The 14,629-nt window shown below is 42.0% G+C and overlaps 1 protein-coding gene across 2 annotated transcripts in view; it reads right to left on the bottom strand.

The window, feature by feature from the left end:
- epha2b (eph receptor A2 b) overlaps nt 1-14,629 on the bottom strand; it is a 36,329-nt gene that overhangs the window by 11,807 nt on the left and 9,893 nt on the right. The window contains exons 4-8 of one of the 2 annotated variants that reach the window (XM_033969154.2): nt 2,162-2,317; nt 1,560-1,898; nt 974-1,104; nt 688-856; nt 348-450 (exon numbers count right to left, since the gene is read on the bottom strand). In XM_033969154.2, coding sequence (XP_033825045.1) covers nt 348-450; nt 688-856; nt 974-1,104; nt 1,560-1,898; nt 2,162-2,317 — 898 coding nt within the window. The remainder of the gene's footprint in view (nt 1-347; nt 451-687; nt 857-973; nt 1,105-1,559; nt 1,899-2,161; nt 2,318-14,629) is intronic. The other variant, XM_033969155.2, reaches the window with a different exon arrangement.

Here is a 14,629-nt window from a genome sequence, read left to right as displayed (position 1 = left end):
CAGAAGTGAATTAGAGGCTGCGGCTGTACTTTATGAACACGGGTCATCTTTACAAAGAGCTTCAGAGAGAGCCAGCTTCTTATCATCACAATGTCCCTCTCCCACTCGCTTCCTTCCCCAACGCGCGCTGCAGAATAAACCCTGAGTAATGACATGCCCCATTCAGCACTGAGCCCTCCGGAGCGGCCGCTGGTACACACTGGCAGATAAAGGCAGGGCCAAAGGGGAGCTGAGGTGAGTGGGAAAGCTCCACAAAGGAAGCTTGTGGAGAATGAGACAGGAAGTGGTCTACACTGGTACAGACAGACGTAAGAGTGGGGGTGTCTCGGGTGTGGCGGGTAACTGACCGTCTGCGCAGGAACACCACCACAGCAACGATGAACAACATGGCGGCTCCTCCCAGTGCCGCACCAAAGATGACTGCGGTGTTACTGGTGGTGAGGGAGTCTACTGAGGAGGACAGAGAAGAAAGAGGGTCAGACAGCTCACACAGATGTACAAGTAATAATACATGACAATATTTCACATGATGTTTGGGTGACTAATAACAACTGGAGTCTGTAGATTAGAGGAATATGCATTTGGCTTTTAAGAGCATGTTATAAGGGCTTTCCCATAACTGAAGTTATATGTTGAATGATTCATGAATTTGAGTAATTTCTACAACATCTCTAACCCAAAGCATACCTTCAGAAGAGGTCTCAAACTGCTCTTCCATGCTGGAGCCGTGGCTGCCATCAGACCCCACTGCCTGCACTCTGAACAGGTAGGCTGTCCCTGGGGCCAGGTCACTGATCTGCACCGAGTCCTTCTCCAGGATCAGGACTGTGTATGTGGTTACATCAGAGTTTGCATCCTGTAACACAGCACCACCAGCCTGTTTAGACCAAAACAGTTTGAGCTGAACCACAGTTTATGATGAGCTGGTGGACTGCTCCAGAATATAGAATATACAGAAGGTTAGGTTTCTCACATTCTTGCGGTACATGAGCTCGTAGCGGAAGGCGCGCAGTGGGCTTCGTGCTTTGGGGGACACTGCCCAGGACAGGGATAGGCTGGTGGGCGTCCTCTCAACCAGTCTCATCGTGGTGATCTTTGGAGGCTCTGAGAATAAAATATATGTACTGTGTGAAAAGATGACAAATTTGTAGACAGTGAATATCTGAATAAGATAGGACATACATACATATATGTATGTGTATATGTATAAGTACATAGTATAAGTATAAGTACAGCTCAATTATTTGAAGGCACATGTGGACTATGAGAGATAGCACTGTCATTATAAACCAGCATTAAAAACCTGAGCTGCTGTACTGTGGAGAATGCATCACTTTCACACTGACAAAGATCTTAGATTGTGCTCTGGAATGTGGTAAATCTCACAGCAGCACCATCTCACAATATTGTGGGGAATGTATCATGATGGTACAGTTTGGTGAGTTGTTGTAGTTTCCAGGCCAGAGCAGACAGAAAATGGAGTTGTCGCACTTCCTGCTCTCATTTGGATGCACAGAGATAGCCTTGCACAAATAGCATCAGTCATTGTGGTCACACACCTGTGTAGTGCAGGGAGGTGGTGAGGGCAGAGGTGGAGGGCAGCTGCTGTGCGTACACAGACACACCACTATGAGCCTCCACACTGAAGGTGTAGTTGAGGTGTGCGTCCAGCTCGCTCACAGACACGCGGGTGTCGGTCAGCCCTGTACTGGCTGGATCATAGCGGATCTTCTCTCCACAGGGCTGGCACACAAGCCCGTCACAGCGCTGGCACTCCACACTGTAGGTGATGTCAGAGCGCCCCCCAGTGTCCTCGGGGGGGCTCCAGGACAGCAGCAGCTTCCCGGCAGACAACTGGGTGGTACTGGCCACAAGGTCCCGTGGTGCTGAGGGGAGGCCTGGCCAGAGAGACAATTACGAGAAGTTAGACCAAAGTGCAACTCCACACCTGGAGTTCAGTCCAAATACTGCTGGTAGAAAGGCAGTTTGTAATACTGAAACTATATAATATAATCAATATACATGCCCACACCCATTTCATACAGTTTTAATAACACCGATTAATTATGTTTTACACTACCATTTTTGGGACTGTGATGTGCTATATAAAATAGTGACAGTTATGTGCCTTAAAATGCAATATTTCTAGACAGGGGTTCACCTGAGCAGGGGTCCATCTCTGAGTCGGTGGGTGCCCTGTAGAAGCCCTCGAGACAGGGGCAGGTGGCTGCTCCTGTCCCTTGCTTCTCGGTGTTGGCGGGACACGGCTGGCACTTATCCCCAGATGCAGTTGGTTTGAAGAAGCCTTGTGGACATTCTGAAAACACACACAGGATATTTGCATGAGCAGGTGACAGCTAAAAGACATCCTCCACATCAGATGTAGGACACAGAAGGGACAGGTTATGGAGGGCCACGTGAGGTACTCTGCTATGTTGATTCTTCTCACTGGAGCGCCTTCCTGCCACTCCTTCACGAACTTATCAACCCTGCTGCTCCTCTGCTGTCTGTCTCAACAAACACAACCAGTCGTCCTGCATTCCTCCACTCCCAGTCAGGCCTCAGAAAATATACTCCTCTACTTCTACTCCTACAGCATTTGGCATAGCACAAAATCACTGTAGAATATTCTGCAACAACAGTTTTAAGGTAACAACACTGAAGCTTTAAAAGTTTACACAATATATTGCATTGGGTTAATGTTTAATTCTGACGTTTGTCCTTGGCCTTTAACCCTATAGTCACTGTCTGAATCCCTCCTATTCAAAACTATTATATTCACCAAGCTGAGCAGTAATAACATTGTTTTTGAAAATCAATATTTCAAAAGGGAGTTTATTCTGTGTGTCAATAGTGTATCCTGTTCTCTTTTGGATTATTTGTACTGCATTCACTGTATTCAATTGTACTTTAACCTACTACCCTAAGTCCCACACCCATCAACTTCAGCATGAATGGGAGAGATCAGTCTTATTATTAAAAGAGAATAAAAACAGAATTAATGAAAAGAATGATTAATGGCTATGATGACTTTGTGGAATCAACTTGTCAAATTGCTCTAGTTATTAAAAGCCATTAAAATTAAAACATTAAAACTACAGTACCATGCTGATTTTATACCAATTGTATTTTGTATATACTTTGTTTTACAAGATGAGTAAAAATCAAACAGTGGAAATGTCCAAAAATAAGAATTTCTTCACCGAACAGCTGAAAAAATATTTCTGTTCTGAGTGCTATTTTTAAATAGGGATGCACCAAAACCATACTGGTATTGAATATCTGTGCCATTACTGAAAAATTCCTGGATCAGATACTGGCTTTCAAATATAGTTTCAGACGATATTCTGATTAGACACATATATTGATGTAATAAGACAATTCACTGGTCATAGTCAGCCCATAAAGTTTCATAATGTTTGAACTTTTATTTACACTAAGCAGTTCTGTAGTTACTTGAGAGATTAAAAAAAAAAAAAAAAAAAAAAAAAACAGCTACAAAGCACATTTGGATCTGTTTTTTGTTTTTATTTTATTTTTGTATGAAGGAAATAAACGTGGTTTTCCATCTCTGCACCGGTATTGGTTGACATCGGGTATCGGCAGAATGTTACAGTAACAAAATTGGCATTGGAACTGAAAAAGCTGGATTTGTGAACTCCTAGTTTTAAATACACTCAGGAACATTAACAAGAGAGAGGACTAAAACTAATACATGTAGCGCATTTCAAAACATGCTGGTAGAGGCCATATTCAATTCAATTTGATTATTTAAAACTTCTAAGAAACAATTTATAGTAGTAAGTAGTGAAAATTGTCTGCAAATGTGATATTAATTGGATCTTACTTGATGCTTGAGACACAAGCAATACATATTAGGGTTGCCAAAAGTATCAGATAATAATCAGCTCTAAAACTAACATTGAAACTAGACAGTCATTTGAGCAGGTATCAATACTGAAACGTCACATTCATAGGACAGAAATGAACCTTTCCTGAATAGCTTTAGAATGATCTTGAGCTGTATCAGAACAAGTATAAGACACATAGACAAGTATACAGCCTTGAACCAATATGAAACCTGCCATGACAACTACGGGATTACGCAGACCTCATGGTAATATAAAAGAAAGTACTAGTATGAAATGTTGAAAATGACATTCTGTTGTCTAAATAAATGTTTTGTTTTTTTTAATTGTCATTGTGGTATTGAGTATTGAGTCTATTCCTTAGTATCGAAATCAAGTTTGAGATTTTAGCACTGTGACAACACTAATACATAATGGACAAGAAGGGCAGTACAAGACAAAAATAAAGCTGAGGTCATTCTTTCCTTTGGGGGCCCTCATGCAGACTTTTGAAACTCTATCACTTAGCTAAGATGACACTGGCTTCACAGGCTCAGCTCAAAATAAAGAGGTGCAGGTAGTGCGTCCAGCTGTGAGCGGCCATGCTGAAATATGAACTTAATACAGTGTGAAATCTGTGTGAGAGCCTCCCTGCAGAGTGAGAAAGAGCAGAGGCCCTGCTCAAGAAGGGCTCACACCCTCACATGTACTCCTGTGTTCACTGCGTATACAGACATGTCCCAAGACCACTCAAGGACTAGGGATTAGGGTCCAGTTGGTCACCTGTTCATGTCCCTCCACCAAGGCATTCAGAAAACATGCAATGCACAACGAGCAATGCACAATTTAGATTTATTTTTTTTAAACACTAAATCCACTTTTTTGCTTAACTGTGTACTTGGTATTTTAATAGCATTATCTACTGTTTGTAGTCATTTTTGTGCAAATTAGGCAAATCTGCATCTTTCTGATGAAAGATGTCCAACTCAAAGTTTGTCTTGCCTTCAGTGGCCTCTGCAATTTCAAGTACTATGTGATATCATGCAGGGCTGCCTGATTACAGCCAGGTGTGTATGATTATAAACACCTGGCTGCAGGGCCGGAGGCTGAAACAGACCAATCAGAGGTCCAGACCCTGTCCCCCCTCCTCCCTCGCTTCTCTTCTTTAGTCCACGTACTGCCTGGTTTAGCAGTTTATTTGAAATATGGTTGTGTTTAGTCCCGCTTTAATTTTTTTTTTTTTTTTTTTTTTGGACAAACGTTGCAATTTTTTTAATAAAAGGAGTCTGCTTAAAGTTTAAACAACATTTAAAGTCATCCAGAAGAACAGACTAAAAGAATGACAAGAATCACATTTCAGAACATGTTTGTACAGATCTAAAAGTTGGCAGTATTGTCCAGAGTAAGACAAGATATGTTCATGTTTATGGAGGAAATGATAGTAATTTGAAATTGTGATATCGATTGCAATTAATCTTGCAACCGTTCTTCAGAGCTATGGACAAGGGCCTGCTCACCTGTCCATGTCCCTCTGTCAAGGCACTCTGCTCACATGCAACACACACACACTTGTTAGTTTCCTATCATCACCTTCAGCACTAAACAGCCCAACACCAGCCAGAGAAAGTGGACGTGTAAATGAGGTGCACCAAGAAAAAAAAACTTGGCAAAGAAATAGTGAAAGTAACACTAAACAGTGGCAAAGCAAACTGTTAGAATGGCTTATGCAGGATATGACTTCTAGGTCTTAGTCATGAGATGGCTATGAATAAGCTGAATTTATCATTTCAACATTTGTAGTTTGTAAGTCTTTACATGCAAGAACTGTTTGTGTCATCGGTACTCTTCATAACAAACTGCAACTATTCTCCAAACTCCAAACTCTGGGTCCAAACTCACAATGTACTTTTGATAACAGAAAAGTGTTGTATCATTTGTACTAAACTATTTTATGTCTTATGGCATTATCCTGACTGATCTCGCAGTTATTTAATTGTGGGTGTTTTTAGTGAAATACTCATGTTCATACTGTGGGTGGGGTCGACCATTCTGTCTGAAATATCGTTCCACATAATCTTTTAACAAAATGTGGAATTGATTTTGAAAGCTACTGATGCTGGTACTAGGCGAGACATTATTTATGAGATCCCTGTCTACATAGTGATAGCAACAGTCAGGGAGAATCCATGTAACATAAAGTCAAAGACAAACAATAGATTAGATGTCAGATTCCAGCGGCACAGCAGAGACAGCCAAGGACGAGGAGCAGGCCTATCATATTCGCTCAGACAGACTGGGGTTGCCACACTTGGAGAGGTTCACATGAGATGGTTAGATGCTCTGCTCCGTGATGAGAAGAGAGGTGGCTGTACAAGTTTCAGGGTAAACTGTGCATAATAGTTGATTAAGAATGTATACTTGGGTGATGCTGCCTAGCTGAATCCAGAAGGTGTATACAGCTTGAGGTATCATTTTTGAATTAATTTTGAGATTTTAAGGTTTTCTGTTTAAAGTTAGTCTGTGTTCAAACATTTTCCCTCAAATCCTCTCATTGTTCAGCCTTCTTCATCTACTCAGTGAATGACAAGTGGGCAGTGAACAAGTGGGCCATACAAAGTTGGTAATGTACAAGAATTGTGATTAAATCAAAATAGAGATCTGGTTTTAAGAAAATAGTAACACATTTTTGGGGGTATTTTGTGCCTCTAATTACAATTATGCATTTCAAACACAAATTGGCTACCACTAATTTCAATGTGATAATTTTGCAATGCGCTTGATTTAACAAAACAAGCAGTATTTTCCTTCCCATTACATAACTTGTCTTCTATCAATCATTAGACAAATAAAAAAATATCAGATTCCAGGAAAAAGACAGATTTTCTTCACCTAAAACTCCCCATTAGATTACTAGTTAACCTCTAGACCAGTGGTCCCCAACCACCGGGCTGGGGCCCGGTACCGGGCCATGACGCATTTGCTACCGGGCCGCACAAAAACAATAAATAGTTTATCAGCAACCGCATCTTCTCCGACGTAACGTTCGCCCGTCCCTCATGACGCGCTAATAAACTCGTCCGTAGTGTTGTGTGTCTAGCTTCTATGTGCTAGTGTGGTGCCTGAGCGTGAGTGAGAGGTGACGTGCCCGTTCATGTGGCGCATGGTGTGGTTCAACCCGCGGAGAAGCGGCGAGTGTGAGAGTCTTCAGATGCACTTGGAAAAAGACAGTGTGTAAGTTAGAGCAGAAGTGATGCGTGATTACAGTGCAGTACAGATAATAAAGCCACCAACTCTTGAGCAACAGACTGGGGTCTTTGAGCTCGCACCACACTTGAAACAACTTTGAGGTTAAGAACAGGGAGTTAAACCCTGGAGGAAGAGTGACCCTTCGGCCCTGGAGAAGACGGATCTCCCCTGTGTCTCCCGACCACGGTCAAGGGACCGAAGCAGGAAAGGTTTAGCAGTAGATATATAATGAAAATCCTGATAGGAAATCGCCACAGACATCTGTTTGATGTAGTGGCAAGTTTATTATATCTGTGATAGATCTGCTCTTGTCTCCGCAATGACGTATCACGTATAACACATCAGACATGACGCACAAAAATAGTCACAAACGAGTGAAAATGAGCCAAAAACAAAAGTCTTTGGAGAGTTTTTTAACAAAGGGGAAAAGGCCAACTGAGGAGCCAGAAGAGGAGACTACGATCTCCAAGAAAAAGAAAGATCAATTTAACAGACAATACCAGGAGTCCTACTTAAAATATGGGTTTGTCGCTTCAGGTGACTCACATGCAGAGTCCACTCTGCATAATATGCGGGAAAAGCAAATGAGGCAATGAAACCTTCAAAACTGCTTTGGCACATGGAGACTAAGCACCTGGGATTAAAAGATAAGATTTAGAGAAGGAAGGAAGCAACAAGTGCAGGGCTCACACTGATGCAGCGGTTTGGTGAGTTGTATTTTTTATGCACTTAACTTATTTTTGCCACATTTATCTGCCACGCATAGATGGCCGGTCCGTGAAAATAAAACCTACATTGTTCCGGTCCATGGTGCAAAAAAGGTTGGGGACCACTGCTCTAGACTACCTTGTAGATTCCAACAATGATCTACGTATTCATTTGAGTGAGGTATGTCCTATTTGAATAAGAGAGCTTGTGAGTGCTCACACATCTGTTTTCTGTATTTGAGCTTCACTGCATCTCACCGATGAGCTGCTGATTAGCCCATTTATCCATATCCAGTTAAAGGCCCAGAGCGTAGCATTGTTATAAACACCCATTACTCACAATATCAGTCCCACATCACAATAGTGTGCACACTTACACTTGCATTCACCTCAGCACTGTGGAGAGAGACAGCTGTTACCCCCACACAGCCGCTGCTACTCATTAACAGCCCCGGGACAGCACAGAGAGGTGGGACAGGAGGGGCAGGAGAACAGAGGTATACTGTATCCTGCTGAGGGAAGAGAGAAAAAGACGCCTGCCCCACTCCACCATTGAGGAGGGGCGACAGCTGCCACCTCTTACCCCACTCCAACGCTACTCCTGCCTGCTCCCACTGCTCCTACTCCCTGAATTCTTTCCCTCCCTTCTCTCCTCCTCAGCTCACCAGAAAGGCGCCCAACTCACCCATTAGTTTGACCATTCATAGCTGACCAGTGGGCCTTCAGAATGCCACGCCATTCAAATGCTGACAGGAAAAACACACAGGCAGGCAGTGTTTGGGAATAGCCACATGGCAGCAGAAGACAGGAGCACTGGGCTGCGGCGCACTACAGCCTGAACCCCAGAACTGCCTCTATAATCAGAGCACATTCCTGTGCACACCACCATAAGGACACAGGCACAGTCGCTCACACAAGACAACAGCATTCTAACACAAGGAATAGAAGAAATGGTGGAACAGTATTTATCTGAAGAAGCTTTACCAATCAAGAACTTGTAATCTTACTTATTGAACAGAGACCCCCGGGGCATTACTTATTCTTCAAATCAAATGTCCTATAAAACTCATATAGTTAGCATTTTAAAGGTACACTATGTAAGTTATCTGGAGGAGGGGATGTCACCTGCCTACCTCCATGGAAATGTTATCACTTTTGTCTGGAATATTCCACAGTTTGGCATTAAACCGATAAATCTGCGTTTATTCAATTACAGGGGTTTTGATTGCTAAGAATATACACTGAAATACAAGCATTTTTAATGTAAGTTGGGACACCTATCCAACCAGATGGGTAATTTCAAAGGCATACTGTAGAAACATGTCAGCAAGATAACATCTCCATGGAGACAAGCAAGTAGCGTACCCTCCACCAGAAATGTTATATAGTGCATCTGTAAGCAGGTACAGCGATACATCATGGTTAAACCCTAAAAGAAAAAACGATAATAACCTAAACACACTTTTTATGTTGCAAACAACTCAACAAATAAGCATAACCTTTGTCCTTGTTACTATTATTGTGGAACATACAGCTTTCACATTATGCTAAAGAATCCCTGTTTTTACAGTCGTCAGTATAAGCTCAGTATAAAGGAGTCCGCAAAATGACTGTGAGTGAACATTCAACAGTGCAATTCCTCGATAAACTTCCAGGTTTGACACACAAAAGGTAGTTTTAAATTTGGGACTGCTGTTCCACAACAGGAAGCAGGAAGTGTAAGGCTGACGCAGCACTTCCTTCCGAGCTCGGCCAATCAAAGCACGGAAGCTCAAGCTTGGCCCTGAGACAAGACGACACTGTGATAGTGTGGCAGGAGGCTGACAATACTAGGGCTGTGAGATGCAAAATAATATGTAGTCTGTTACTTTGTGCAATCATTGTTTTAACTCATTAATAGGCAAAAAACATGGTCTAGTAATGGTGATTTTGGTAACCAGGCATACCAGTATTACATGCATACAGTATATACTTGCAAATTTGCCTGATCTTATGAAGTGTAAGACCATTCTTACTTTTACTGTTGATTTAGTGCTTGTCTCATCTGAACAGATAAGGTTAAATGTTGATGGTGACAGTCAAATGTTTGGGATAGATTACCTGTGGTTCACTGGAGCGGGCACTGGTGAGTGCTGCGAGTGCTTGTGAGTAGCTCATGTGTCAGTGTGAACAGTGACGGCTTATGAAGCCACCACTCTCATACCACACGTCTCCTGAGCTGAAACATCTGACTCACTGTTTCCTTTCCTGTTCTGTTTGTCATTTAGGGGCCCATGACTGGAGTGGCTCTGTGTTTGTTTATTAAGACTGAGTGCAGGGGCATGAACGTGGAGGGGCACAGTGGCTCTGGAGTGGCCCCTGAGGGCCCCCCAGATTTGTCAGTGCAGGTTAAGATGGATGGGATGGTGATAGTGATGAATGTGTGCTGGGATAGATGGATGAGTGGGTAACATGGAGGCTGAGCAACCCAGAGGGCCTTCAGCCCTACAGAGGTAAGTGCTATGGGGCCCCCACAATGGATCTGTGTGCTGGGCTTTTAAAAGCAGGGAGGTCACGTCTGCCTCAGGCCACTATTGAATTAAATGCTGCATGGCTTACAGGGATCTGCTGGCCAACTCAAATAAACACATGTTCAGAGGAGAGGTGAGGGGGAACTGAGTGGTCACTACAACAGAATGTGGTTAACAAACGTTTATAAATACATGACTTTGTCAAACAAAGATTTACTAGATTTATATGCTCTGTCACAATACAATTACAACAGACAGGAATTAGGACATAGTTCACAGCTACCTCAGAGCATGTGCATGCATACAACATGTGAAACATCTGTACAACACTCATGGGTGAGAGATTGGTAAAGATAAAAGCATTTCCAAGTTCAATAGTTGTACAGAGAAAGACAGCTTGGGCTGTGCTGATGGACCAGTTGGTCAACAAATATGTGAGCTTACTTGTTGCACTAACCTAATTCTGTTTGCTCTCACACTTCCTGTTATGTGAAACTGTGATAATAAATAAATTATTTGGACACTGCTGCAATGTAAATATTAATATTGCAACATTTAATTAAATTCTAATTAGTGTGAAACATAGCCAAAAGCGGTTCTCTGCACATTTTTCTTTGAGGATTAACAAACTCATAATCACAACAACCAATGGAACACATGCATATTTGAACACAAGCAAACGTGTGATTGGCCAAAGTAATTACACGAAAGTCTAAATCATGGTAACCAGTTGTTTGTGAACCTGTACTGCAGCCAATAAACCCGGGCATCTGGACAAAGTTACTTTTACCCAAATGGGTCTATAAGAGAACAGCGTCCCAGCCCCCTACATCCTCACTTTATTTTCATTCCGGACTTGACCAGGGCCATAATTGCAATATGTCATGTCACATTGTTTGTATGCAGACTGACAACTTGTCATTAGCATTTTGGTGGGGCAAGTTAGTACTGAAACAATGGGGGTCTCTGATGGGGGAGGTGAGTCAGTAACCTGAGCCTGTATGCCTGGTGGAGGTGATGGTTTTGGGCCAGTCCGTGTTGGGGAGGGGAGCAGAGACTGGGGAAGTGTGGGACGTTAGGCTGGGGATTAGCAGAGCAATGGAGCAGCTGTAAGGGCATTACATCTGTTTTACAATTGCACTCAGACTTTCATCTGGGGCTGTTAACAAACACAATAAATTCCTGCATGGGCTTTCTCCTCTGACCGGCTGTGTCCACGTGTGGTGTGGGGAGGGGGGCTAGGCTGTGAAATGTGGGCTCAAGGTACATAATAAAACATGTCCAACAGGTTGTGAGGGGAAGCAGGCGCTCGGAGGAACCATCACACTGACACTTGTGCTTTAGTGCTGCAGATCTGTCTCGCGCAGCAGACAACTCTTAAGACCACTTTTCAAATGGATCTAAAGAATGTGACCGGATTCCCGTCTGTCTTGTATCAACCACAGACATGAATTTTACAACAAGACCACAGTTGAATTTTTTATCTTCATCCTTGTTGTGATTGGATGGGGCACCACTGTTTTCTCATGCACCCAAAATATGTCTGTCAGTCCAAATATAACACCACATACTCAGAATAATGTAGCATAAAATGACTAATGTCAGACTTTATGGACTCATTTGCTAACTGTCTATTTTATGGGACTTTCCGACATAACAGAGCTATCAGGGCAATCAACTCCATCTTTTGGAATGTAGACTTTGAAAATACATTGTTGCAAACTAAGGCTGCAAGGTATTTCCATAAGAATGCAGGAAATAAAAATTTGAATAATGCATAAAATGCGATCTTTGTAATGTAAAATTACATGTGTAGTAGATGGAGCTGGGCAATATTCAAAATATTATGAATGTTGATTTTTAAAAATATTTTTATAATACAAAATATGCTGCAAAAACAGCCAAATCAACAAATTTTATTTAAAAATGTAGTACATTTCAAAATAAGGGTATTAAGTGATATTTCTAAACTTTAGTTAGTAATTGGTCATTTTACAGCCTTTTTACCTTTGTCTGGCACTTAAGCCTCAACTAAGCCATTTAAAGGCATGTCTGATTCTGATTCTAATTGTAATGGCCCATATTGCTAAGAATGATGAAGTACAGTAGAGCTGTAGGCAGCCCCTTTAGCCTTTAGGCACCTTGAAGCAGACCCAGTCCAGACGACCTGGCGTAAAACACAACACCATTTCACTTCCAGGTCCACAGGTCACACTGAACTGTCTGCTTCCTGCTTTCATACAGAGGAAGGACAAAACTGGGGCCAAAAGCATCAATAAACAAACTGTCACGCCGGTAGGGCAGTAGAGTGAAAAGTGGCTGAGTGAGGCCCCACAATGGAAGGACCCGAGCCGCGGGGTCGGCAGTCACTGGGGGATTAGGTGACCTCCGGTTTCCGCTGGGCCTGTTAGCGCTGCACACAGAAGGGAAGGAAAGTGCTGATCTCACACAACAGTCATACAATACAATGCAACAGCTCACATTCTCCGCACTCACACACATTTAGGGTCAGGAATGTCACTGTCCCCTCCATTGCAGTGCACTCTGGATCCTTTATAAGGCTGAGGCCCTCTGGACACAGCTCTGTTTAATGAGATAATCAAATGTACACTTAAGCCTGGCCTGTTGGCACTAAGGACACAGGGTCAAAATTTTTGTTTGTTATTATTGTAAGAAGAAACATCATGATTTTATGACAATTCCAAACAGTTGTTTCTTTGATAGACATTTCACACTGATATTCTTGCAGTAGTGACCAGCTATATGAAGTCAAATGTTGTAAATGAAATAGTGCAATGCAAAGTGCTCTTGCCCAAGTGCTCAACGACAGCAATCGCATCCCAGTGTTGAGATCACGCCAGCAACCTTTGGATCAGTGGACAATCGCTCTATTAACTGAGCTATGTGCTGGCAAATGTCTTAGTTGAGGTTCACACCAAGAGTGAGTAGAAATAACCACAAAAATTATCATATCAATTGTTTTTTTTCAATATATCTCCCACCTCTAATATAGAGTAAGCCTGACATAAGTCGACACAAGCCCCATCTCGGGCTGTTCACTGAATGACACCACGTTGTAGCTCGTAGTAATTAGCTGTGAAAGAGCAGGAGTCCAAAGTTGCTTCACTCAAAACTAATCGTCATGTTGAAGAAAGAGGTCAGAGGTTGAGGACAATAAAGCAGGATATAACGCGCTGAACAAATAGAGAGTTCTCATGAAGTTTTAAAAGTTGGCTTTTTAAAGTGCTTTGACCCGGGTCTATAATGGGAACTGGTGCATTCCCACTGACAACAGATGTGGACAGTCAGCAGTTTTAAACATATCTCGTGGCCACAGGGAGAGAGGCTGGAATTAGTCCAAGCCCCATGTTGGTTAATGGTGATCCAAAAGTACCATCATTTGAGAGTAGTAAAGAGTAAGGCTTATGCAAATCCACGGCGGTAATCTAGTGACAAAAGAAAAGCTAGAATTGATTGTACTTGTAATTATAGTTGTCTAGCAGTCTCCTCCACTAACACTCGTAAACCATAAAGTACTGAAAATATTTTAACATCTTCAGTAGCAAACACTATAGAGCTCTTGCAGTTGTTAAAACACAATCCTAGCATGCACCTCCAAACCCAATACTGGCAATAGTTGAGGTAGAGAGTCTCAGCCACAATTAACAAACTTTATCGGAGTGTCAGAGATTTTGGAATCTTCTTTAGCAGATTATTGTTGCGCACCGGGATGTACATAGTGTCAATTGTAGAAGAAAGCCTGAGCCTTTTACAAGATTTACAAAACTTTAGAACGAGGATAAAAGTGGATTTCTGCAGCTAAATGGACTAGCAGCTAATCAAATGGTACGTTTATTAAAGGGCACATATTGTGCTATTTTCTAATCTATGTATTAATGTTGTTTCCTCGTCAAAAACATACCTGGATTTGTGTTTTTTATTCACACATGTTTAACACACAAACACTGCATATTTAGGGTGAGTTCTTCTCTCAAACAATACAGGAAGTGTTCCACTGTGTTTTTAAACTCTATACACCTTCAATAGAATCATTTGAATGATTTCAGCCCTGGAATTGCCAATCTCATTTGAACAAAAGGTAAAAGGTTAGCTGTTAAGCTTTTAACTTGAAAACTACTGCTTCATGTCACCAAGCATTTTGAGCTTTAGAAATCAATAATAAAGGGTTACTCAAACATGCATGAATGAAACAAAACACAAATACAGGTGTATTTTTGATGAGGTAACAATATTTTAACATGGCTTAAAGCTTTTTTTTTTATGTTTTGATATCGTGCTTTATAACATTTTTCAACAT

The sequence above is a fragment of the Periophthalmus magnuspinnatus genome, chromosome 7 (assembly GCF_009829125.3).
Source record: "Periophthalmus magnuspinnatus isolate fPerMag1 chromosome 7, fPerMag1.2.pri, whole genome shotgun sequence".
Classification (NCBI taxonomy): domain Eukaryota; kingdom Metazoa; phylum Chordata; class Actinopteri; order Gobiiformes; family Gobiidae; genus Periophthalmus; species Periophthalmus magnuspinnatus.
The sequence above is the reverse complement of the archived record's forward strand: the minus strand, read 5'-3'. Positions and strand labels throughout refer to the sequence as shown.